Source organism: Lampetra fluviatilis, chromosome 6, assembly GCF_964198595.1.
Source record: "Lampetra fluviatilis chromosome 6, kcLamFluv1.1, whole genome shotgun sequence".
NCBI lineage: Eukaryota > Metazoa > Chordata > Hyperoartia > Petromyzontiformes > Petromyzontidae > Lampetra > Lampetra fluviatilis.
The window spans coordinates 16408528-16435217 of NC_136280.1; the positions used below are offsets into that span (position 1 = coordinate 16408528).

The 26690-nt window shown below is 48.3% G+C and overlaps 1 protein-coding gene across 4 annotated transcripts in view; it reads right to left on the reverse strand.

Annotated features, from left to right (window-relative positions):
* Positions 1-2439: 2439 nt before the first annotated feature.
* Positions 2440-26690, reverse strand: part of MAP2K7 (mitogen-activated protein kinase kinase 7) — a 31350-nt gene continuing 7099 nt past the window's right edge. The window contains exons 2-13 of one of the 4 annotated variants that reach the window (XM_078857861.1): positions 24997-25115; positions 22438-22634; positions 20754-20820; positions 19349-19462; positions 17637-17756; positions 14833-14940; positions 12640-12819; positions 10634-10714; positions 9174-9316; positions 8988-9033; positions 7789-7952; positions 2440-4892 (exon numbers count right to left, since the gene is read on the reverse strand). In XM_078857861.1, coding sequence (XP_078713987.1) covers positions 7824-7952; positions 8988-9033; positions 9174-9316; positions 10634-10714; positions 12640-12819; positions 14833-14940; positions 17637-17756; positions 19349-19462; positions 20754-20820; positions 22438-22634; positions 24997-25115 — 1304 coding nt within the window. In that variant the 3' untranslated portion in view covers positions 2440-4892; positions 7789-7823. Of the gene's footprint in view, positions 7953-8987; positions 9034-9173; positions 9317-10633; positions 10715-12639; positions 12820-14832; positions 14941-17636; positions 17757-19348; positions 19463-20753; positions 20821-22437; positions 22635-24996; positions 25116-26690 lie in introns of all 4 variants that reach the window. The other 3 variants (XM_078857860.1, XM_078857859.1, XM_078857862.1) reach the window with 3 other exon arrangements.

A 26690-nucleotide genomic window follows, 5' to 3' on the forward strand; every position in this document is an offset into this window, starting at 1 on the left:
CTTTTTGGTTCTTTCGGTAAAGTCACGTAGAAGGGAAGTAATAAACACAACGCAAGCAGCCGTCCTCAGGTGAAAACCAGGTCTGTCGAGACGACAGCGTCTGAATGAAACAGCACACGAGCTTGGAGCATATATATAAGCTGGGTTGGAAGGGGGGGAAAGGGCGCCTTGACAAAATAATTTGCATGTCAAGAGGAATTTAGCATATTTATGGGAAATGCAGGAATGTGATTAGTACTACATATGCCCGTGCATTATGCAGGACTACTTCCCTTCTACGTAGCTCTAATGAAGTTAACACAAGATACCACAATTTTCATAACAGAGTCCTACTTCAGTGATTTACTACACAGCGCTTGTTGGTGGATGAGGCAGTGTATGGCTATTGGATGAGAATGGTTATGTTTGTCCATCTCTTGGTTAATGCGAGCAATTACTCCTTTCTTAGACCCCACCATGCTAGGAGCACCATCAGTTGTCACACTGGCTAGTTTAGCCAAGTTCAGCTCCAAACCATTCACAGTTTGGCAAATCTTTTCATAGATACCCTCTCCTGTAGTTGTTCCTTTGATGCTTTGCAGTGCAGCAAGCTCCCACGAATAAAAATTAGAAGTCGTGCAGAATCCCGAACATCATTGATTTCGTCGAGTGCCAAGGAAAATAGGAAAAAATTTTTGTGGAGTTTTGCAAATGCTGATGCAAATTGTCTCCCATTTCTTCAATTCTCCGTGTAATTGTAGGTCCTGAAAGACTCACTGTACTAAATAAATCGGCCTTCTCTGGACACATCTCTTTGGCAACAAAAAGAAGGCATTCTTTAACAAATTATCCCTCCACGAATGGTCTGCCAGTGCACGCTATTAGCTTGGCAACTTGAAAACTTGCTCGCAGTGATGAAATATTTAGCTGCTTCTGCGTCACAAAAGTATTTTGCTGAGTTGTTAATGTATTTTTCAGTTTTAATATTTTATCTTTTCTCACTTCTCCGACCAAACAATCATATTTATCTTAATGTTGAGTTTCATAGTGTGGACGTAAATTGTATTCTTTGAACACAGACACTATATTCTGGCATATCAGACACACAGCTCTTTCCTTGTACTGCATGAAAAAGTAATCATAAGTCCACTGTTCTTTGAATATCCTACACTCCGAGTCAATTTTTCTCTTTCTTGACATCATTGTTTCCTAGGGAGTCAAAATTGCTATTAGTAAAATGCCTATATATATACACAGCGCTACAAAAACCATATACCAGCAATAACTTTGCCCACACAGAGACATACAGACTGCACTGCCCATCAATGCAGTCTGATTGGGGGAACTCCGCTTTTACCCCAGGCTCACACTGGTGCGGGTGCCATTAAAAATTAATTACACCTGCAGTTTTGTTCACAGCGCAGCCGGCCCCTCCCACATGCCCTGGCTTCCTCTGAGTCCTGGGAGGTGGAGTAGTAGTCCGGCTGCGCTGTTCGGTTCCTCCCACCGCCTGAAGCTTGATTGCCGCCGGACTACAATTCCCATGATCCAGCGCTTCAGCCGGCCAGCCAATCGGCGGCGGCCGCCCCATCTCCCTCTTCCACCAATGACCGTCCTTCTCATGAAGAAAAAAAGTAACAGACAGGCAGCGGCGGCAAAAACACCTGGCGGGCCGGATAAATGTCCTCGGCGGGCCGCATGTGGCCCGCGGGCCGTAGTTTGAGGACCCCTGGTATAGACAGAGATAGGAGTACCTACAACTGGTGCAAGAGTAGAGTAAGCAGGTGGCTTGGAACAACGTACCCGACTGAGTGATTCGACACAACACTACAATAGCACTGGCTCTTCTCAGCGGCACATTTGGGCATACCCACACACGCGGACATTTCCCTCACAGTTACGACCAAGGAATGCATGTTGCAATCATCTGTGGGTAGCAATGGGCCAAATTTCAGTGGACATGGTAAATACCAGTCTGAAGCCTGAATATGTAAGCACAGCCGTTTCCAAGGTGCAAAGTTATACAAATGTCTAAATCTTAAAAGCAGTAACCATAATATATTATGTCTCCAGTGATTCAATAAAATGCAGGTGCATATTGGTCGTGGCCTTTACATTTGAAAATAACGTGGCATCAAGCATGTATCCCGTATTCAAGGTGTCCCCTTTAATCCGTTGACGTGTGCAGAAAAGCAGCATCAGCAGCAATTCCACACGCACGAGCGTTCATCCAGAGCAGCATCGCTTCCATAGCACATCGTCTGCCCACTCAGGTGCCCTCACACATACAGACGTGTGCTACGCAGCGCACCACAACGGAGCAAGTGGCGATAGCAATAATTATTAAAGGGTTAACATGCACATCATCCCACAATTGTGTGTGAAGTTTGCGCGCACCTTTGTAGTTTAGTAGGTCTCATCACACGGAATACATTTTTACAGGAGCACCAACCAGCTTGGGACAGTAGTTTATTATATTCAAGCATTTTGTAAAGGAAGTCCATTGACGTATTGTCCATGTGTAGCCAACACGTTGAAAGTATATGCTACCACATCACTCATGGGTTTAAGGGGTTGGGTACGTATGTACATGATGCGATTAATTTCTTTCTCCGAGTTAGGGTCGCCACCTTTCCAATTGTAGACCAAACCTGAACATATTTCTCAATCAGCCGAGGTCCATCAAAATGTGAGCAATGTCCTGCAATAGTTCCAACTCAACACCCCACCAGATCTCGGTACAAATGAATTCCTGCCACCTGAGCACAGATACCAATTCCCCGAGCGACCGGGTAACACGCGGTTGGCAGGTGGCTACCCTATTCCTCGAGTGTCTGGCTTCGCCGAGTGCCATTCCTTTCGCCGGCAATTTAGGTCGATACACCAAACTCAAAAGGCACAAAGAGCAAATAAAGACATTTGCAGGAGGTACTTGAACAATGCATAGTGCAAGTCACTGCCGTAATGCGCACACGTGTATATAGACGTTACCACCTCTGCTGCCAGTTCCGTTATACACAAAACCCCAATGGGAGGGGGGGGGGGTACCACCGCTGCATTGCCAAATGATGAGTGAGCAAACTTTGAAAGCAGGGAGCAAAGATCATAATTGACGTTGGGCAAAAGCGCGGAGTGGTGGCGCAGTGGCAGGCGCACTGCACTGTGGTTCCCGGCGATGGCAGTTCAATTCCCGGCCGAATGATGTTTTACTGTTTTCTGGGAGTGATGTGTGCACTGATCTCCCCCCCCCCTTCACCAACCAACACTGCCCAGCATGAAACACGGCCCAACAACAACGCCGCCACTGCCCATGACCTACAGAACACGGAGACGCCTTCATCCAGCGGTGGATTGACAAAGGGCAGCAAATTATTATTCAGTGACCAAAATGAACGAGACCCACAAAAAGACACAAGATTGATAACATTACTTTACATTCCTGTTGAGGGGCCATGTGCCTTTTGCACGCGTGCCAATAGGAATTCCAAAATTTGCAAAGTTTCAATATTTATAGGAGCTGTTGCGGGCATGCTGGGTCTGTGCAATATTGAGAGCCCTCAGAGTAAAACTGTGGGCTGCCTTGGATATTTTAAGCCAATAATCCCGTGGCGGTATTGTATGGTTTGAAACCGGTATCATAACACTTTGCGAGTTCTCAGTGCCACCTCCACAGAGAAATAACTCGGTGGAGTTAGACACATCTACTGCCCCTACATGTGTGCACCTCCTGACAAGGTGCGATTGTGGTTACATCTCTCGTTCGGTTCGGCCTCGCGTACTTTGCATCTGGTGTCAGCTGACATATTGGTCTATGGCCTGCTACGTTTCAAGAAAAGACAAAGACCCCGTATCGCCCGAGCAGACTGTTGGGACAAGTGCTGTTAGCAAGCACCTATGAAGGCCAAAACGGTACACGAGGGGGTGGGTGGCCAGCACCATGTCCGACCGCCTTTGCCTCCCCAGTGGCGATGTTTACTACACACCACAACCAGGTACTAATTTGAGGCTGAGTCGACCTAGGGGAGACCGAAAACCGGTATTGGCCGTGAGCGGGAATCGAACTCAGGTCGCCGGGTTCATAGCGCTGTGCGCTAACCGCCTGCTATGTTTCAAACACACAAAACGTGTGTCAAAAGCGCATGCCCTCTGCGTCTGCAAAAACCCATCGGCAGTTTCTGAAGAACTGCACTTTGGGTCTCCTTGGTCTTAAGTCACCATCAATATACGTTTGAGCAGACAGGCAGGCAGCAGTGATACAGAGACCGGTTTTACACTTCGTGTTGTTTGAAACTTTTTTTTCAAGCCTGAAATTTATAAATTTGACTATGGCCCGCTTCCAAAATTAACTCTCAGAATATCTATCATTTGGGGATGTCAAAATTGCAGCTATCCTGTGCTAGCCAATGGCGTTGCTGCACGTCACTCATTTGATCGATCAACACGTGACAGTACGTGGGTTGTCGCAGCCGCTCGTGGAACCAAGAGAAGACGCCACTTGGCTGGATCAACCCACGGACACACGCGTACTATTACGCGCGGAGAGATGCGCGTGTGAAACCGTGTGTATGCATGCAATACAATTTGTACAGCCTCATTTTTAGGATTTTTAGTTTTTATAACATAACAATGTAAAATGTACATGATTGTAAGTGCACCCGCTCACACATGCACGCTACATGTTCTGTACAAGCTGCTCATGCTCTAAAGTAAGCACACAATTGTCCGTTTTGTTCCACCGCACGGTATTTCCAGCATTTAGAGGTCGGGCTTCCGACCTGCATTGCCCAGTGCGATCACCGCTGCAGCAAGTTAACTGTACAACTTTGTTTTCTAATTATCCACTTCACTTCGTGGAACTAATTCGTGCTGCGCTGCAGAACGTCAGCTTCAGTGAACCGCACCTGATCCTTATTCTGCTGTGGAGGAGACACGCATACACAAAGCACAACATTCAAGACCAAGGCGTCATCGCGGCCACGGCCATCGACACCCCCACACCGCATCACCAACGCTTTCTACCCTCCACCAAATCCGGCAGCTGCTGCATGGTGGACATGATGTACAGACCTCCACGGTCTGCCCTGACAATATCCCACCAACTGGCCTTAGGTCTTCTGTTCCCCTTGGTCGCCAAACCCGTGGAGACCACTTTGGGCCTTGTCGCGGAAATTGGCCCTCCCCCATCGTATGTACGTTGATTGCCTTTCGCACCGTACGTAGCCAAACGTGCTAACCGGAGGTGCGCGCACGGCCCACTCAGCACAATCTTTTTGCCTCATCACATGTGCAAGATTAAGCTGCCACGTTCTCCTCGTGCTTTCCCACCTACCACAACATTTACCATTGAAAATGTAAATGCAAAACAGAATTTGGCGGCTGGAGATTTTATATCAGTGCTTTGCAATACAATTTAATGAGCAGAGGCACCAGGGAAGGAGTTTTGATCAGATACCACCAAAATTACCAAGCTATGCAGAGAACGCTGTAGGTTTGACAAGGTCATGTGGTCTGTGGAGTACAACAGACACAAAAATATTTCTTCGAATAATTTCGGTTATTTACTCAGAAGGGCCTCACCTAGTCTCAAGACACTTTTCCAAGAGGTTCCTTGCTAAGTCTGTGCATTAGAGGATGATGCTGCTTTGTGCAATTTTAATTGAGTAGTTAATTCAGGTAATTTTTCAGCAATGGAATGTTTGGCCAATACCAGTTACATTGTGTGTTTACTTTATGGGAAGAAACCGTAGAATTCAGAGAAAACAAAGACTGATACACACACACAAACTCGCACAAACATCCCCTGTATAACCTTAACAGACGGTCGCGGCAAGTGCTGTTAGTGCGCACTTATGAAGGCCGGAACGGCACATGAGGTGGCTGGGTGGCCAACACCACGCTCGGCCGTCTTTATCTCCCCAGTGGTGATGTTCACCCACCACACCAGGTACTCACTTTTAAGGCTGAGTCGACCAGGGGAAGGTTAAGGAACCGGTTAAATTATTCTCCACTGTTATTGGATATTAGTGGGAATCAAACTCTTTTCATTGGGTTGTTGCCCAGTGCATTAACCACTGAGCTACCGTTCCCCGCACAACAACAGCCGCCATTCGCCAGTAAGTGGCGGTGACGACACCAGTGCTTGTGCCAGGCTAGGTGTGCTTTGAGGCCACGTGAAGTGCCGAAGGCTTGCAGACAAGTCACGGGAAAAAGACCCAGGTACACATGGGTTGACTGACTGAGATGACCGGCAGATACACCACCTGTGTCCCTTACTGTGCCAAGTTGCTTTTTATCTGCCCGGCGCTCCGTTGTGAGCGTCACTCCTCCGCCCTCCGCTGTTGTTGGAGGGTAACTGCCTCCAACTGCCCAGTAGCATCCTTCACAGAGGCCGATTTTGACACTGCTGGTGCTAGTCCTCGACAAGACCAATCAACTCCACATCCTCCTGCACCGCATCAGCCCATCATCTCTTCTCTAGCCTCTGCTGCATCCATTTAGCTACACAGCATTACGCAGCTGATGAAAAGATGCCACTCGACTGATTGGGAGTGAGACCTCTGCTGTCAAACCGGAGCTGGTCATAAGCACGACGTCCAGGTACAGAAACTTCTCCACTCTCTCTGATAGTAAGGCACTATATTTTAGTGAATGCTCCAGGTTCAACAGCAGTCTCCAACTCCTTCTCAGGATGAACAGCAATTACAAGATCATAAGCATATGTAGCATGGTTGACCAATAGGGAGCCATCCCTTGACCCGCACCCAAGCATCGATCAGCCTCCCATTGAATTTTTACTAGATTAAATTCCTTTGGAAAAGCCATGGAAAGCTTCTCGAACAAGGTGGTCAAAAGAGATGTTAAATAATGTAGGAGCCATTGGATATCCCTGTCGCACCTCCAAGGTGAACAAGGAATGGCTCGGACTCCCAGTTACGCAGATTCACCTGGGCCCACCCACCACCATGAAGGTCAGGGACATCGAAAGTACAAAGAATAATCCAGAGCCCTGGCCTATGGATGATATCATCGGCCTTGACCAGGTCAATAAAGCAGAGATGTAGGTCCTGTTGAAATTATCTCCACCTCTGCTACAGCACATGGACAGAGAATATGGCATCTGTGCAGGACCGCCCTGGCCTGAAACCACATTAGGGCTCCGCATGTCTTCCTTCAGAGTGCCTTGCAACGTGATGTTGAATTATCCTTTCCAGGACCTTTCCCAGCACACTCAGGAGGGAGATGCCCCGGTAGTTGCTACAATCAGTACAGTCCACCCCCTTTTAAATGGCGACCACAATAGCATCCTTCCAATCCTGCGGAGCCCGTCCTGTGGTCCAGACAGTTGTGATGTGATGTAGGACAGTCTGCATACAGACTCCACCCTCTCTCAGCATTTCGCTTTGGAGATGATCTCTTCCGAGTGTTTTTCCCCATCTCAAGACTATGAATCGCTCCTCATACTTCCTCAACAGACAGCACATCAGCCAGCCACTCACAGAGGGTGGCTTTCTCCAATATTTAAGGCACTGCAGCTCCAGGAAGTTCATTCCCACCTTGCCCCATGGAGTTATCTGGGCTGAGGTATTTCCCCTCCCCTTTCCACTCGTACACACTCATTCACCCACTCACTCTGCAGAGCAGGCGAACATACAACCTCCGCGCAGAAAGGCGCCCGAGTCAGAAAATCGATCCCAGGTCCTTCTCGCTGCTGAGGCACAAGCGTTACCACCGCGTTGCCTCGCCGCCCGAAGCAAGAGTGTGTGAATGGCGGCATCTGAGAGAGCGGTGTGCGCGTGCGGGGAGGGTTACATGGCTGGCAGTGGGCCCGGAGTGGCCGTTGTCGTCTATCGCAGGGAGAAGGGCTGCGCGTGCGATGGAGCCGCGCGCGGAGACTCCGTGGAGGCCATGACGTCGCGGAACCACGTGGCCACGTCCACCTCCACTCGCTCGTACCGCCGCAGGAACGCGTGCTCCTGCGCGTGTGCACACGCCAAGAAGACATCGCGTGGATCTCGTGGACGAGACGTTAACTACCTCGCCTGGTATACAGGTCGTGGGTTCGATCCCAAGTTTGCACGTTCTCCCTGTGGTCGCGTGGATTTTTCTCCGGGTCCTCCGGTTTTTCCCTCCACATCTCGAATCAACATCACGCGTTTAGAGTTTTGACTGGTATAAATTTCCACGTGGTAAGCCGCTTCATTGAGCTACCATTTGTGGCCAGGTCACTTCTGAAAAAGAGCTACATAGCTCAGTGGGCCACCTGGTAAAATGAAAAGTCAAATCAATCCAATTTTGCTTTTAAGGTCCCCAATCTGTTGAGCCAATAAAAAGATTTTCCAGCCAGGAAAGTAACTTTCACAAGTTTAACTTTCCTCGCGCCTGACATTTTATTTCAACTCTCTCGCGGTGTATTATTCGTGGTGTAGCTATGCCTCCTCTCAATTTGCAATCCAACGACTGACACGGCAAGTGCAAGTGAGCAGACAAACAGGTGTCTTGCGACAAGAAATATTCATTCAGGTCATTCCCCATCCCAACTCTCCAGGATCACAAAGCACCCGTATATCTCATTACTTTGCGTGCACATTTGTGCGTATGCTTCCGACTGCACGTTCTCGTATGCATGCACTTTCATGCCTGCGTAGGTTTGCGTGTGTGCGCGTGATATACATGCGGGTATGGTAATCAAGTTCTGCGTTAGGAGATCAATTGAAAAAATGTTGAGAAGAACATCCCTATCGATGGGACATTTTTGGCAGTATCCAAGATGATGAAAAATAATAATAGGTGTTTACCCTTTCTGGCAATAAAACAGTAAGTGTTAAGATGTTCAAACATCTAAATAGATACCTGTGGCAAAACATTCAAACAAACATTCCTTAACAGGAGCTTGCTAACAGCCCTCGTGCCCAAGAAGTCTATTTAAGGCTTTATGGGGAATCTTCGTCTTTGCTTTTCATACATAAACGTGTTTAGGTGATTTGCAAAGATGCTGTGTGTACATTCACCAAGAGCTTGTTGTACTTTGGCCGTTTGCGATGGTCTTTCGTAAGGCTGTCGAGAGACAAAAACATAACTTAGAAATGGCAGAGACGCCTTCGATGCGAGGACAGAAAGATGGCAAAAACACGGCAAAACGCGGACGTCACATCACCGGAAGGTGCACGTGGGCAAGCGTGCAGTGTGCGAGGTACCAGTCCTTTACGAACGCCTGGAAGTCAAGTGAGAAGCCCATGTCGCTTGGCAGGAGCGGAGGGTCTTCTTGAAGGACCTTGGTGAGCACCTCGAAATCTGTCTTGCAGTTCTGGTATGGGAACTGCCCCGTGGCCAGCTCCACCTACACCCCCAAGCAGAGCATCACTGGATTAGCATTGCGTCTGTTGACCCAGGAAACCCTCACCGAGTCTCAAGACACCGCATCCCCAAGCATCTTCTGTTTGGCCAGATATAGGGGGCTAAATGGGTGCAGCATGGCTGCAGAAGACATGGACTGATGTGGTACAAGAGGATGTGAAGCTGATTGGACATGCTGAAAACTCGTGCCAGCGGTGTCAATATCAGCTTCTGTGGAGGATCGTGAAGGACACTACTGGGAAGTCGAAGGCAGTTGCCCTCCAGCATCAACGAAGGGCAGCGAAGCTCACAACAACGAGCAGAGCGCCATGCGGCGACAACGCGAGGTGGCAGAGTTTGGGAGTACAGGTGGGGTATTGGTCAACCCACAACACCTAAGCCACTTGTCAGCGAGCCTTCGACACTTTACGTGGCCTAAAAGTGTATCTTAGCCTGGCACAAGCGCTGTGGTAACATCACTGCCACTACGTGCCAATTGGTGGCTGTTGTTGTTGTTGTCGTAGTGTGTTGAGTTTGTTGTCCTTCCCCCGCACCTCCTATTAGCGCGGTTGGCTACGTACGGTGCGAAAGAAGTTCAACGTACACACATACACATACGTGTGCATGGTGTAGCGAATGTCGTGTGTGTGGTGTGGTTTTGTTTGAAGTGGTGTATGCGGTGCGGTGTACACTCAAATATTCAGAATATATTTGAACAATTCAGGATCATGATTGGAACTCCGGAATCGATGAGTTTAGCGAGAAGCGAGAATAGTGAAGAGACCAGGGTCCGCCAGTGCATCCTGACATGCGAGGGCTGTTCAAAGCCCAGTGGATAACTGTGTTCAGGCTGGGGTGACCATGTGAGGGATGCGGAATATGCGGCCATGGAGGGCACGAGGGAGGAGACTGGCCATGAGTGCAGCGCACAGAGGAAGCGACGCGTTTTAAGTGCGTTTCACGCAACCAGACGAGCCTCATGTGCAAGACTCATCTGGGTCAACACAACGGCAAAATCAACAACGTAAAGAACTAAATTCAATAATAACGCAATGAGAGTAAAAACAACCGGACAAAAATCATAGCCAAGACAAATGCATTATAGGATTTATATATCGAAAAGTTTTGAAAAATAACCAACCTTCATTAAAATTAACTTTCTATAGCTAGAGTTGGCCTCAGATAAATTAATTAAATAAAAAGGATCGTAAAACTACGTGAAAGAAACATCGAAATGGATTTCGGGCGATGACTGCGCCGCTGTGTACATCGACAAGGATCTACGTGAGAGGATGTGAAGAGTGGATGGATCGGCCTGTACCAGTGAGATTCCCAGACTCCAGACGTCCGCCCGGATGTCATAGTCAGGGTGCGTTGGGTCCGGAGGATCTATTCTCTCAGGCTACGCACATGGGAATGCATGGACACATACAGACGGCACCAACAGCTGTAAGAATAAAAATAAGCATAAAAACACCATTCGTTTTCAAAGCAGTAACGGTATAAATATAAATTTTTATTTAAAGCTCTCGTGACTGCAAGAATTCATATTCTTGGTTCTTTCGGTAAAGTCACGTAGAAGGGAATTAATAAAATAATAAAAATATAAAACAATTAAAATTCTCATGACGTTTCGACTGCAACACAAGCAATCATCATCAGGTAAATGTTATCAACTTTCGTTGAATTATGAAGTGTATTGCCCCCATCTATCGGAATTGGTACAAGAATGCTCTAATATGCGAGTACATATACATAATGAAAATTTATTTTTCTAAATGTTAAACACATTTTCTGATTATTAATTGCTACAACCTGTAAATGCCTAAGGATATACTACAACGAATGCTGTCGATACACTTTCGAATAATGGCGACGTTTCCATATAATTTTCATTTTTATTGCATCGCATTACAATCATACATTCACAAGTTTTTGTCAAGTCTTTACGTTGGGAAAGCTGTGCGTAATCACTCGCTCACGGATTCACTCCTGTCACTCGCTCACCAGCGGTCAGTCACCTACTTGTCACTCTTCTGCCGCTACTACCGTGGCTACTGTACCCGTGAACTTCACGCGTCGATTCCGCCACCCAGACTGTTTCCTCCAATCGAAACCGTACTCAACCACCACCCACTGCAGGCCATAGTCGCCATTCGCCGCTAACTGACGGTGACGTCACCACGGCGCTTGTGCCAGGCTAGGAGCACCTTGAGGCGATGTGAAGTGGCGAGGGCTCGCCGACAGGACACGGGACAGACCCAGGTGACCGACTGAAATGACTGCCAGATGCACCATCTTGCGCACAGCACATTGCTGTGAGCGTCACTCATCTGCTTTCCTCAATTTTTGGAGGGCGGCTGCCGACATTCTTTTGTTCATAAGAGCCACTGCCTGTTTTTTGGCAGTTTCCTCCCCCTCATCGTACCGGGAGCCAGAACCAGTCCACCGGAACTCCTGTGTCAGCCTCTCCCCCGCAACGGGTGTGCGGACAATCCACGTGGCCAACTGCAGAGTGGTTGCCTGCTCTTTCTGGAAACCCCCTGAAAACTATTAAACTATTAACTATTTTACCAGGTAAGGCCCCACTGAGCTAAACTGCATAGCTCTTTTTCAGAAGCCAAGTGGCTTATCATGTGGAAATGTATAGCAGACAACAGACATCATCAATGCCCGTTCCCTTGGGTCCTCCAGTAAAAGTACAAGCTTAATTTGGGTGTTTGCAGTGAGGTGGTTTCGCAAAATAAATGCAATTTGGAGGGGTTACCAGCCCCTCGCCCACACTAACACAAAACTTCCCCGTGTAGCCTGAACAGACTGTTGGGGCAAGTGCTGTTAGCGGGTAGCACCTATGAAGGCCGGCAACACACAAACACCACGCCCGGCGACCTATGTCTCCCGCGTGGCGATGTTTACACACCACACCAGGTACTAATTTGAGGCTGGGTCCACTTAGGGGAGGCCCAGGACCGGTTAAGAAAATCGTCACCGGTGGTGGCCGTGAGCGAGAATCGAACTCGGGTCGCCGGCTTTGTAGCGCAGCGTAGCGCTAACCGCTACACTACTGCTCCCCCACTCACCCACCCACCGACTCACTCAAGCACCACACCTCAAATCACAACAATTCCGTACCGTCGTCTCCTCTCACGAAACCTCTTCTAACCATCTCGCTCAATTCAAGAAACGTTTGGCACTCTTATCCAAGACAACTTTTAAAGTGCCCTTTGTTGCTGGCCTCTTCGACATGTTGGACCTTGGGGCCCCGTGCTTGGCAGCGGCCTCGTAACCAACAACAACACGCAGGCCCGGCGGGAGAGAGGCACTCACCGCCATGTAGGCAGCGCAGCCGGCGCCCCGAGTCTTCGCTTTGCTGTCCACCAGGCGACCGCTGATGCCAAAGTCGCAGAGCTTGATGCGACCCCTGGAGTCGAGCAGGATGTTCGAAGGCTTCACGTCACGGTGGATGACTCCGTGCTTCTCCTTGAGGTAGCTGAGAGCCTTCACTATCTACAAAGGTGACAAAGGTCCTCCATATGGCATTCAACGGACTGTTGGGGCAAAGCGAGCGCTCTATGATGGCGCTTGCTTTGGGGTGGGTGGCCAACACTACACCCGGTCGCCTTTGTCTCCCCAGTGGTGATGTTTACACCTCAGTACCAGGCACTCATTTGAGGCTGAGTCGGCCTAGGGGAGGCCCGGGACCGGTTCAGATAATCGTCACTGGTGTTGGCCGTGAGCGGGAATCGAACTCGGGTCACCGGGTTTGTAGCGCAGCGCGCTCACTGCTACACTACCGCTCCCCACATCTATATATATAAAAGAAAAAAAATTGTGTGTGTATTTGTGTATGGGTTTGTGTGTTCGCGCGCTTGGCTCTCCAACGGTGGGGTTTACTTAAAAAAATAGCCAGGTACCACGCCGTAAGCCCCGCGGTGAGCAAGCGCTATTCCTTTTTCACATCCGTCAACTTTAAATTAGTTTCATTAGCGATTTAGTGCGATTTTTGTGCGCTTCCCTTTTATTTATGTATTTATTTATGACGCATGCACGACCATACCAACTCACGTGCCTTTGGTGGGGGGGACGGCCCATGCCAAGTCGCACGCCTTTGGTGGGAGTGAGGGGGACATTTTCTTTCGCGTTAAAAATGCTATAAAAATACACTAAATGCTGACGTTAATTCTTCACTGTGTGATGTCCCCCCCACCCCGATGCGTGCAGTTATTACTACTATATAGTCGCTACATGCTACCACAATAGGCCATAGATATTACTGCAGAGCGGCCGGGGAGATCATGGCTGGTGGGGGAGTCAGGGGTAGCAGCCCATCCTCAGCCTGCCAAGGTGCCACCTCAGCCGGCTGGACAATCTCGGTGAGGCCGGAGGCTCTGCACGGGACTAGGCCTCACCACGCCACTCTGTCAGGTGAGTACTTTGTGCTATAGAGTCGATAAATACTGCTATAGAGTCAGCATGTACTACTCTAGTGATAAGCAGAAACCACCAGTCGGTATGCACTGCTGTAATCATAGCAGGTACCACCACAGTCGGTATGCACTGCTGTAATCATAGCAGGTACCACCACAGTCGGTATCCACTGCTGTAATCATAGCAAGTACCACCAGTCAGTATGCATTGCTGTAATCATAGCAGGTATCACCACGGTCAGTACGCACTGCTGTTAGATTTTAAGAGTAGTTGTGAAATATTTTAAAGACCCGGGCAACGCCGGGTACTTCCCGCGAGTACTATCTACAAAGACGCCCCGTATAGCTTTTAACAGACTCTTGGGGCAAGTGCTGTTAGCAAGAGCGCCTTTGAAGGCCGGAACAGTATACAAGGGGGTGGGTGGCCAGCACCACGCCCAACCGCCTTTGTCTCCCCAGTGACGATGCTTACGCACCACACCAGGGACTCATTTGAGGCTAAGTCGACCTAGGGAAGGCACAGAGCCGGTTAAGATAATAGTCGACCTATCTACACAAAGATAAAGACAAATACCCCCCGTACAGCCTGTAACAGACTGTAGGGGCAAGTGCTGTTAGCGAGCACCTATAAAGGCCACGGAAGACGGACGGTTACTTCCATCGAAACACTGGGGCAAATATGAAAATTCCAGCTACGGTCACTTTCCTCCAATGCACAAATGTACAACAACTAAAATGTGCGCCCTCTCGTCACTGGCGACGCACGCACGCGTGCCCCCCAAGCGTCACAGTTGCATCGCGGAGTAAACCGTCACGGTGCGGCCCTGCAACTCACTGCTCACGCCCACTGCTGGCGGAAAGCCCTCCGCTGGAACCAACGCCGGAGGGTATTTGGTCTACTCTTCCACATGAACCAGGCGATGTCAGGAGAGACGGGCATACCCACATTGTGTCCCACCACACGCATCCTGCCAATCGGCAAGCTGTGCCGTCAGCCATTTTACACTCCGCGGTGGATAGAGACGGTGGAACTTGCGACACGGTTTCAACTTTCATGTCGTTTGCGACCTGTATACAACATTCGTAAACTTACCGCAACGGTCATTTTCCCCAGGATATTCTCCGGTATCGGTCCTTGGATCCGCTTTTTTAATTTTTCTGCGCAGGTCCCCATCAGCTCCATTGCAATGAAAACGTCCGTCTATGCAGGCACACACGCACACACGCGGGTTTACACGCGTGCGCAGGCGTCACGTGTTTCACATGAAAGGCAATCCCGCTTACAGGTCTTCTGACTTGCCACCCTTACCTGGCAAGTAGACATGGATGAAAAATGCAGGTCTTAATGTAACGACACAGATTTGCAGACTACCGAGTGAATCACGTCTGTGAATAAATATATTTCGTATTCCATTGTCACCAGGCAAGAACCATTTGGACTTCACCGCCAATATCTTTTAAAGAAATTGACAAATCTTCAACATCCTGGAAGTTTGAATCAATTAGAGAGTTATCCATTTGTGGATATCTCACCAATGACCCTCTTGTATGCATGTACGTACGTTGAACGTCTTTCGCACCGCACGTAGCCAACCGTGCTCTTCTCGACACCAGGTGAACACGGCGACACCAAAAAAAGCATTCCCTAGAGCAGAGCTACTCACACCGACATCCGCAGCGAGTGGGCGGCTAGATGTGTGCGGCTGCATGCGCGCGTGAACATTTGCGTTGTGCGTGAGCATGCCGAGTACAGTATGGTGGAACATTGGCACGCACCAAAGAAACACGCAGAAAATGCTACGTGGTAGATCAATCGTTCTCCCAATTGATTCTTTCCCACCATAGTACCTTCCAATGAACACAGCACTCTCACAAGCGCCTATCTAGCAACTGTCTCAGCAACAATCTTTGCAATTTCAAACCGCGTACAGCCAAAACATCACCCCCGTGTTCCAGAAAAAAGGCCTCAAGTAAACTGTGTAAAGCCGCAACATGCATTCGATAAAACGTCGTTGGTTTTCCTGTAGTCATAATTATTATTTTGTTTGTTTAGCCAGAAAAAACACACTGAGTCTCAATCCTCAATTTCAAGAGGGTCCTGCCAAGTCTTGTTTTACTCTCCGTAAAGTAGAGCGAGTAATTTGAAGGTAACCTTTCAGCATTCTGATGTTTGTTCAACACCACTTATTTATTGAGTTATTGGAGGAAACCAGAGAACCCAGAGAAACCGATGCAAAACAGGGGGAAGGCACAGAGAAAACTCCATGACAAGAGACTGCTACCACTGTCCCACCTTCCGATTTACTCCGGGTTTCATTGTTTGCATACTGGTCATGGAGACGTGCCACCTGTTCTGGCTGTACTCAGGTGGGTTGCCACCTGTCTGGTTCTTATCCGCAGTCTGGGAATTGGAATCTGTGTTCGGGTGAAGAATTAATTTGTACCGAGATCTGGTTTTGGTATTCTATTGATTAGTTTCTTTTATTACAGTAAACTGCACAGTTTTGATAGATCTAGGACAGCAGTGGCCAATACACCAAGGCCCGTGATCCATTTTGGTAAATATCAACAGGCTCCGAGATGGAACAGAAATCTCCGACCAACAACTTTATCACTATACAGGAATACAGGAACACCGTCGCCAAAGTGGCTTAACGGAACACGTGTTTCGACTAGACACGGTTTACCCGAGGTTTGCTTTCTGGAACACGGGAGTGACGCTTCGGCTGTACGCGGTTTGACCCTGCTAAGAGTCTCATTCTCATCTCCACGTCGAAGAGTACTGCCGTGAGAGTGCTGCATCCGTTGGAAGGTGAGGATGAATCAACTGTGAGAACGACGTATTTACCATGTATGCTTTTACGTATGCTTTTTGGTGTTTTTGTGTGGCAGTGTAACACACTCAACATGCACAATGCACAACCATCCACTCGCTGAGGATGGTAGTCATAGCGAGGCCCAGATGGTGGATCGGTAACGGTGTTAGGGGCGAGCGTCGGGCTGGCAATTCAGGGTAAGGGGCGAGCCTTGGGCGTGAGTGACGCGGTGTGGGAAGAGGAATGGAGAAGGGGTTGATGTGTTGAGGTTAAATTGAAAAATAAAGAGTGTACACACACACAAGGATAGCGACGCTGCATACTTTAGTACAATAGCAAGGGCGGAAATCGTGTAGAATTATTTCACCAAAGAGGGAGGGGATGATAATTTCGAACCCAGGAACGCAACCCTATATTCCCCACAAGGTCTATTATGAGTCAAGCGCGGTTTTGCCCAACGAGGAATTTTCTAGGAACGTAACACCTTCGTTCGGCGAGGCTTGCATGGATCGACAGAGTACTCACTCCATCTATTGGGAGAAGTTATTATTTTGAAATGTACAAATTCGTAGTCGGAGATTTTAATTTGTCATCAGCCGCAATGAAAATTGTCGCCTGCTTATGTTTTCGGATTTGTCCTGAGATTCACAAAAACATTTTTGCAGTCCACCCTTGGATTACGATCTATGCATTTGCCACCACTGACCTCGGCTGATTGAGCAACATGCCCGGGTTTGGTCTATATGTGTGTTGAACTTCTTTCGCACAGTACGTAGCCAACCATGCAAATCAGAGGTGTGGGGAAAGGACAACAAACTAAACACAATAAGCAGTTCTAAAGAAATAAGCTTAAAATCTAGATTTAAGAGTGCATAGCTCCAGTGGCTTCCTAACATCAGAAGAGCGGTCCAGACGGCCGCAGAAGCACATCTGAAAGTGCGCGATGCGGTGACCGTCTTTGTTTGATGGCCAGCGAAAAGTCGCTGCTGCTGCTGCTGCTGCTGCTTCTGCGAGTGTGTCTGTGGAGGTGGTGGCACTCGTGGCCCCAGAGGGGAGGGGGTGGAAGGTCGCGGGGGCTCACATTCGTGATGAAGGAGCCGTGGCACTGCACGATGTAGGGGCAGTCGTGGCTCTTGAGCACCACGTCCAGGTCCATGAGGATCCGCTTATTCTCATCCTTGTTGCCCGAGCGACGCATTTGCTGGCACAAGAGACGCGGGCGCGAGCATGAGCACAGACGAGCGCGAGTACGAAGGTGCGTTGCCGGCGTTCATAGGCGCTACTGACAAACAGCACTTGCCCCTACAGTCTGTTGAGGCTATACGGGGGATCTTTGTCTATGTTTATACGCAACACACAGAGCGTTCAGAATAACAAGCGAACGTTGGCAATGGCAATTTGCGCGAGCTTCAAAGATATCGGACAGATTAGCTGTTTATAATAGATCTGCAAAAGGTTTGGCGACCCAAATCCCACAGATTCCAATCCCCTAATATGCAACTGATGGACCCATAATCCAGATATGCGTGCGTATCTCTCTGCTCTCGAGCCACGATAACACAATATCTTGAGATGGAGCTGCGTTAGGATGCTAAGTAAATACAAGTTGTATTACAAAGGTAATACAACCATAATTATAATACATCCAAACATACACATTGTATGCCTACATTGTTATGTGTCCGTGTATATACACAGTACACACAAATCTATATGATGATCTGTACTAGAGTGCAATTCTAAATACAAGTTTGTTATTTCCAAGGTCACGCCTCCTGGTTTTAATCGTTTTCCCGTGATACTGAAGCACTGCAAGCTTAAAGACAACCCCCCTCAATACTTCCTGGACATCTTCACAGCTCATAGGATTCCTCCGGGATAAATAAAGATTCTGCTTTTGGCTGGTATAGCCGACGTATGCAGTGAGGAAGAGGCGTTCCAACGTCGCGTGTAAATACGAACGGATTAGAACGACTCCTTCAGCGGTTGACTTTGAGCACAAACGTAACCAATGGAGAGGAGCGTGATAGCAGAAAACTAAAACTTCACTTTTTCATTTGCATGTTGAGTGCACGGGACAGTGTTCCTCACCTGCACACCTGGGTTTTTTCCAGGTGCCTCCGATATGTAAACGCTCATTGACAGGCTGATAACACCTGAATATAGAGAGGACTGCAGAGCTCGGGGCTATTATTGGCGCCGGATCACCGTGTGTCTGTTTTCTCGTGCCTCCGAGTTGTTCTCTCTCTTTCTCTCTACAAGAGTGAGCGAATACTGTGGTGTGTTACAATTTCAAATTATTATACCCTGATGTGCAAATATACAGACGCAGTGCAGTGATCGAAAATGTGCCAGCGTACAATGGTATGCCACACCGGCAATTCTCAGAACACCAGAAGCGTGTACGACTGGTACTTTTCACAACGGCTCCTATTCCTAAACTACCACGTTTCCACAGAGAAGAAATGGCAGTGAGAGTGTGTCAGGGTGTGCGTCAGTGAACGCGGGCTGCAGGACGAACAGATTTCATACCGGGGCTTCTACAATCACATTTGAACCACAATAAATGCATACACAACGCACACAATGGCAAAGCTCCCCTCTGTAGACCACTTCGTGCAAGTGCTGTTAGTGGGCACTGATGAAGGCCGGCACGCGCTAATCGGAGGTGCGATGAGCACGGCAACAGAAACATCGAAAGTGGATTGACGGTGATGACCGTGCTCACGCCACCACGCGGCGAGAGAAAACGTCGCTTCCCACGCGTCGTCACGGAGCGTGCAGCTCGCTCACCTTCACGGCCAGGATGTGCGACGTTGGTTTGTAGCGCATTTTCCACACTTGCCCGCAGGTGCCGCTGCCCATCTCACCCAGGGTTTCCAGCTCGCTGATATCAGCCCGGTAGCGCTGTTACCGACACACACCCGCAACGCACCGCATTAATGTGCGCTGCCAACGGAGTAGCTTAATGTCATAACAAAGCCTCATTTACCATTTTGAACAGGCCGTACGACGTATAACGAAGCAATGCCCGATCCACAAATACGAAGGAAACATCACAGCGATGCACTACTCCGTTGGTTGTGCCGCGGTTATCTGGGCTTGACCACCACTTGAATGTGAAATTGTAGTTGTTGATCTGCATCCAACATTGGCAGCCATACGACGAAAATAAGATTTAAAGTTTTTTTCATTCACCGTTTTATTCAACTAAGTGTTTGGGAAATCAATACGACAGACGCAAATGGATGTTATTCATATTCTTTCAAACAACTGCACTGTGAACACAGCGAATACATTTTCATTTCAATAAGCTGCAGTCAACACCATCGGCCTCGATCGATCCTCTGCTGGGTGAAGGCCTCCCCAAGACACCTCCCACGATCCGATTATGCAACAATCCGTCCAGCACCCGCACACAACCTGATTTCATTGCTCCAACTTCCCGGTGGACGACCTCTCGGATGCATTCCATCCTTTGGCTGCCACCCGTGATTATTCTTGACCATCCTCCATCGCCTCTTTCGGCCGTGATGCGATCCTGCCCAAACCCACTCACTGTTCTGAACATTTTGGATGATGTCATAAACCTACGTATTTTCTCTAAATCCATCGATTATAATTGGAAACAAACCATAAAAGTAAAAATCATTATCATCATGACACAGCGCAAGTTGTAGCTGTTTAATTATAACTATTCTGGTTTGGAAAATGGTAAAGTAACTCAACTGGTATAAATGCTTGTGATTTGAATGAGGCGAGTTATCTCTTTCTTATGCTCATTATTGGACTACATAGTTATTCGTGTGCATTTTTAGGCAAGGGTCATGGTGATGTCAACGCAGACACAATGTGCATGTATGACTCAATACCCACGGTATATCTCACGCAATTTCCCCTTAACTTTTCAATGCAAAATGTCCCTTTGTTGACCAGCTCTTATAGACATGCGTGTGTGTTTGCACAGTGGGGAGCACAGGTGGTGCGTCAGCCAGTCATCTCGGTGAACCCACAGGCACCTGGGTCTGTTCCATGACCTCCTGCTAGCGAGCCTTTGACACTTCACGCGGCCTCAAAGTGCACCTAGCCTGGCAGAAGCGCCGTGGTGACGTCACCGCCACTTAGTGGTGAACGGCGGTTGTTGTCGTCGTCGTTGTTGTCGATTGCAAGTGCACGGTTTAGTTTGTTCTGCGCGTACCTTCCCATCCAGCGTCAGGAAGCCGGTCTGATTCATGATCTCCTGCAGCTTCTGGTCAATTTCGACACTGCAGAACGCACACAACGGCAAGCCCCACATGTACACACCACACAGGTGCAGCGACTCCCTCGCAGCTCGGAGGGCAGTGCCACCAGCGGAGGACCCTCTCGTGTACCGACTGCCCAGAGGTGGCCCCGAGCATCTCTCGGCACGGTCCGAATATCACGTTCCGCAACCACCACCTTTTTTGGTGCCCCAGGCCAGTCGTGAAAAATTAGATTACCCCTTGCCTCTCGAGCTCTCGCCTGGTCAAACAAATCAAAGTCAGCATCCTCAACACAGCCTACCGAAATCCTGAATAAGCCACTGCCTCAATTGTTTTCCAAATACATTTCTGCCATTCTCAATCTTAGGTGTGGAAAATTCTCAATTCACCAACGGATGAAGGCCTCCCCACATATGAGCGGTTTTTTTTACCACCACAATATTCCACCATGCCAGTCACTGCCGATTGGTGGAGGGGTGGGGGGAGTGCAGGAGGGGTTCGGATATTAATTGTCACTGTTGGCCCTGGTCAGGATTTGAACTGCCAAGTTTTCACAGTAGGGGGGCGATAATTGTTATGCATACGGGCAGACCTCTTATAGCCTCAGGATGCGTTCTAGGTAAACAGCGCGAGAGGTCCTTATAACACGGTTCCAATGGAGATGCGTCAACGAGGGCGGTATTTTGTTACCTAGGAGCGATATACGAGGGCTGCATCGGTAATATCCTTAATGACACTGAGCACATGATAAATGTATAAAAGCATTATATAAATAAAAATAACTTTTAATGAGAACATGTAAAACACAACGGGTGATCCACTCACTCACGTAAGATTAACCACCGACGAAGCTGTACTAACAAATGGGATTACTCGATCCGTGGATCGCTCACCAACGAATTCCTGCACCGATTAGCCCTCGGTGAATCGCTCCTCGAAAGTGGCTGTTGGATCGACTATGACCAGAATCGACACAACAGACACCTCAATTCAGGCTCCACAAGACCGTTCTTTGGCTGAGACACACCCCTACGGGCAACACCACGCCCACTCTCTTCCATATATGGGTTGATCCGCGTAGTAATTTTCCTCCAGGGCCAAGAGCGTTACAAGGAAAGAGCGTTATAAAAGGCAGCGCTATAAGAGGTGTGCCTCGATTCCAATTATGATAATTAGCCGGTGATTTAAAAAAAAAAATTGGCAGATTTTGAGCAAGAAGCCGGCACACACCGTCCACTGTGATGCAGACTGCGCACATTTGTACGGCTAATAACAACCCCACAGCGTTAACCAGCACGGCAGCTGGATTCAAACCGTGGGCCTCTGCACTAAGCGGCAAACCGCGCTGCCACTGGGGGGGGGGGTGGTGCGATGTCACTTCTGTGTGTCATCCCAAACTGAGTAAGTTTGCAGATATTTTAGAACTGGGATGTTTGGCCAAGACCTGTTATGTTGAGTGGTTTAGCTACGGGAGGAACCTGGGGGAAACCCGTGCAGAACAGGGTGAGAACACACAAACTCCGCGCAGAAAGGCTCCCTATTCGGGAATAAGGCCATGCTTGCTATGAGAGCTGCACGTGTAACGACTCCGCCACCCTGCCGCCTGAAAGCAAGACACACGAACAAGCAAGCGCTCACCTCTCTAAACTCCGAGGGGTCAAGCCATATGATGACGGAGGTAGCTGCAGTGTCTGTCGAAACCTGGGGACCGTGCCATGCTGCGTGTTCCCCGGAGGCGTGGTGTGCGTGGCGTGCGAGGTGTGCGTGGTCGGCGAGATGTGTGTTGTGTTCACGCTGTGGTGGGTGTGCGTTGTCCCTCTGGCTTGTAAACACGCCTGCAAACCAGCAAAAAAGAAAGCACCCCGATCGAAAAACAACAAGTTAGTCCGCCAGCAGCCAAAGCCCATGGAGACGCAAACACCCCGCCCCCCCCTCCGTCTGTCAGCCATGCTACCTCACAGGTCAGTGTTCACCCACATCCACACACCGTCAAAGCCTCATGACGCCCATTTGACTGCCCTCCATTAACTCTAACCATCTTCGTCCTGTCCAACGCAATCAGAATCTTCATTCATCCTGGAGGAATCTGATAAGCGACAAAGCTCTTTCCCACCGATGTCCAGTCGGGGCATGGGGTCAGCCAGAACTCGCCGATAGATTGGGGATGGTTGCATTGCACTCATTTTGAACCGACACTCCTTTCAAAACATTCTGCCCGCCAATGAATAGAGTAAAGTAAAATTCAAATGAAGTTCGCCAGTTTTGCTAACTTTGTAAGGAGGGGTGAGCCAGTGGGCTTGCCACGTTAGCGAGAACTTAGGATTCGTAACGAGCACCGGCAATGATGTGTCGTGGTACAAACACGTTTCTTTCATGGTATGTTTGTGTAATATTTCCGAATGAACAATTGGTGAACTGACAAGGGTTTCACTGCAACCGCAGCGTAGGTCAAACAACTTCTTTAAAAGAGAAAGGAAAGGTGAAGTGTCGTACATTACGTTGTTGTTGTGCCGTTTGTTTACCCAGAAAAGCCTCACTGAGTCGCAAGACTCTCTCTCTCAGGAAGGTCCTGCCAAGTTTTCGCAGTGAGACGCGATGTTGCTGCTGCGTGTAATTCTAATCGAGTATAATAAATACCCCGCTGTAAGCTGTCGCATTATGTGTTGTTGATTAATTTGGGAACATTTCATACCTGTCAACCCATACGGTTTACCCGTATTCTTGTAAGGGAAATTGAGTTTTCAGGTCCATACGGCGTAGAGTCATTTCAATACGGGCAAAAACATTTTTTTTGTCTATTTGTTTGTGTTTCTCCCTTGTGATGGGACTTTGTAGGATGAACGTTGAGATTTCTAAGGGGCATGGGGTGACCAATAAGGTCTGTAATAAGGTAGGCACTGATAAGGGGCTGACAGGTATATTTCCTCGTAAGTGTAATGCGTCGCATACAAGCGTCCTTATGAAAAAACTGTGCAAGCGAAACATCTATTTGCACATTTTTTTTAACTCGGAACGCACGCGGTGTAAAAAGCAATTTTTTGCAACGTTATGCAGGGCTGTACGCGCGTAGTGCGGACCGCCAGAAATGCCTCTGCCACGCGCTCCGCCTGCCAGCCTTCCATTTTGTATGTTCGTTGCGCATGGGTGAGGTAGAAATACTGTACAGCGTGAGGCGATCGCTAAAACAAAAAAGTACAAAGGGCTTAGAAGAGTGTTCTTCATTGCAAGGCCCGCGGGCCACTGGCGGCCCCTGACGTGCGGCCCACCGACAATACACAAATGTGAAGACACCCCCCATCATCATCATCATCGTGCTGTTGTCAAACCGCAATGGTTTCAAATGTGTGGCGCCCCTCGCACTTATGATGTCTCATCAGCGAAAGTGACCTCCACCCCTCTGGAAATGAGTGAAGAACACCAGCTTAGAAAGATGGGTGCAAAGCCTGCACGAAATAATGACATTGCCTCTGGCAAAAAAAGGTTGAAGGATAAGTATTAATCTCGAGGTTAAATTAGAAATTTCAAAGCATTTTGAGGCAGGTGTCAAGGAAGTCTTTCTTGCCAGAACTCTTGGCCTACCCACGACCTCGGTGAGAAGTATTCAAGTGAATGCGAGAAACATTATAGAATATGCTCAAAATGTGGAACCTTTAACTGCCACTAAAACAACTCATATAGCAGTTGTAAATTTTTAGAAAAACTCACTGTCTGGATTGAACATCAAAATCAGCATAGCTCTTCAACCACCAAATTGCATTATTTGTATTTATAATTAGTAAATAAATGTATGCTAAATTGTAATCACATGCATTTTTGCACACATCATGACATTTAGTTACGTATTTTTTTCCAGAAATGTCGGCTAGGAACATAACCCTATGGAAAAATTAGAGTACGCTTGAAGTAATTTCGAGTTAAGTAGCATTCCCCCAGGAATGCATCCCTTACGTATAGTGGGGAAATCACTGTATTTTTTATGCATTAGGCTGTTTGGCCAATACCAATTACATTGCATCTTTACTTTTGCTCTGGCAGGGAACCTAAGAATTCAAAGAAAACCCATGTAGACACGGGGGGGGGGGGAGAACATACAGACTCCACACAGAAAGGCACCCAAGTCGGGATTCGAACCCAGGTGCTTCTAGCTGTGAGGTATGAGTGTGTACCACCGCGCTACTACGCTGCTGCATTGCTCACCTGTGTGGACTGGTGCGTGTGTGTCGTGTGTTGTGCTCCATGCGTTGGTGTGTGTTGGTGCCTCTGCCCATCGCTCTGATAGGTGGAGGTCTGGGTCGGAGGCTGCAGGGTGAGACCCACTGACACGCGCACACATACAGATACGGGGGCACAAGGAGACACAATGAAACGCAGCGCCAAGCACAGATGCATAAGAATAAGCACGTAGACACACACACACGTGAACACGGGGCAGTGAGACAATTCCATCGATGAGCGCGACAGCCACAAAAATATATTCTTTGGGTCTTTCGGTAAAGCCACGTAGATAGAAAAAATTATAAAAATAAACAAGCAACCGTCACCTGATGACGATTGCTTGTGTTGCTATCGAAACGTCGTGATATTGTTACTATTTTCTCTATCTACGTGGCTTTACCGAAAGACCCAAAGCATATGAATTCCTGCAGTCACGAAAGCTTTAAGTCAAGATTTAACCACAAAAATACGTCGCGTTTTCATATTCGACTAAAAGAATGCTCATTAGTTTAGCTTTCAAAACATGCGTCTCCGTCAAGTCCATTTTCCCCATTACCCAAAGATCTGAGTACAATGAAGTTCTATCCATCCACATTCTCACCTGTGAAATGCATCACTTTACATAACGACCAAGATATCACCTAAAGCTAAATTATTATTTTTATTTTACCAGGTAATGTCCACTGAGCTAAGCCGCTCTTTTTCAGAAACCACCTGGCCACAAATGATAGCTCAACGAAGTGGCTTATCAAGTGGAAATTTATAGCAGCCAAATACTCGAGACGCGTGTTGATTATAAATGTGGAGAAAAAATCCAGAGGACCCGGAGACAAATCCACGCGACCAGAGGGAGAACATGCAAACTCCAAATATACAGTACAGGCGTCAGGGTAGGGATCGAACCCACACCCTCCTATATACCAGGCGAGGGAGTTTAACATCTCACCACCGTGGCGCCCTAAACATGGCATCTCTCTTGACAAGGCTTCGGTCCTCCTCTCAATCACACAGCCCCCACATTCCAGTCACCGTTCGCTGTCATCATCTCCTCCGCGCTCTTGTGCTGGACAGTTTTTTCAATGCACAGCGTCTCATCCACGAGGACGCGGTCAGCAGGAACGAATGACGCTTTAGCCCAGCAAATTTCCGGTGCTTATTTGAATGACCAATAAAGCCACTCGATTTGAGACCGCAACACTGCGGGCAGCATATGCAATCCACAAGTTGCGGCACGATTCCTTAAGCTACTCCACAGGCTTCAGTGATCACAGCAAAGTGCAGCTTGCAAAATGGAGACCACTGCAGGAAGGCGGTCCTCACGATGCAATGGTCTCCAATGCCTTCTGTCCCTCAGAGCTGTTAGAACCAGAGTCTGCTGGCCCAGGGAATGGCCCAGTTCTGGTCCAGACAGAGAACCACAGGCAGGGCCCGACGCCTGTGAGCCATGGAGAGTACATGAGCTCAGCCCGTCCCCTAAGCCCTCCACCCGTCCTTACGTTGCAAATAAATTGTCATGTAATCGACGGTGAGGTTAGATTATTTTAGCTTGTTTCGGTTTTCGCTCCGCCAAGTGTTTTAGCGCGAACACGGATGGGCGGCCGACATCAAAGTGCTCAGTATATGCTGGACATCTGTTTAAAAAAAGATCTGTATAGCTCATCGGATTCCTCCAGCAT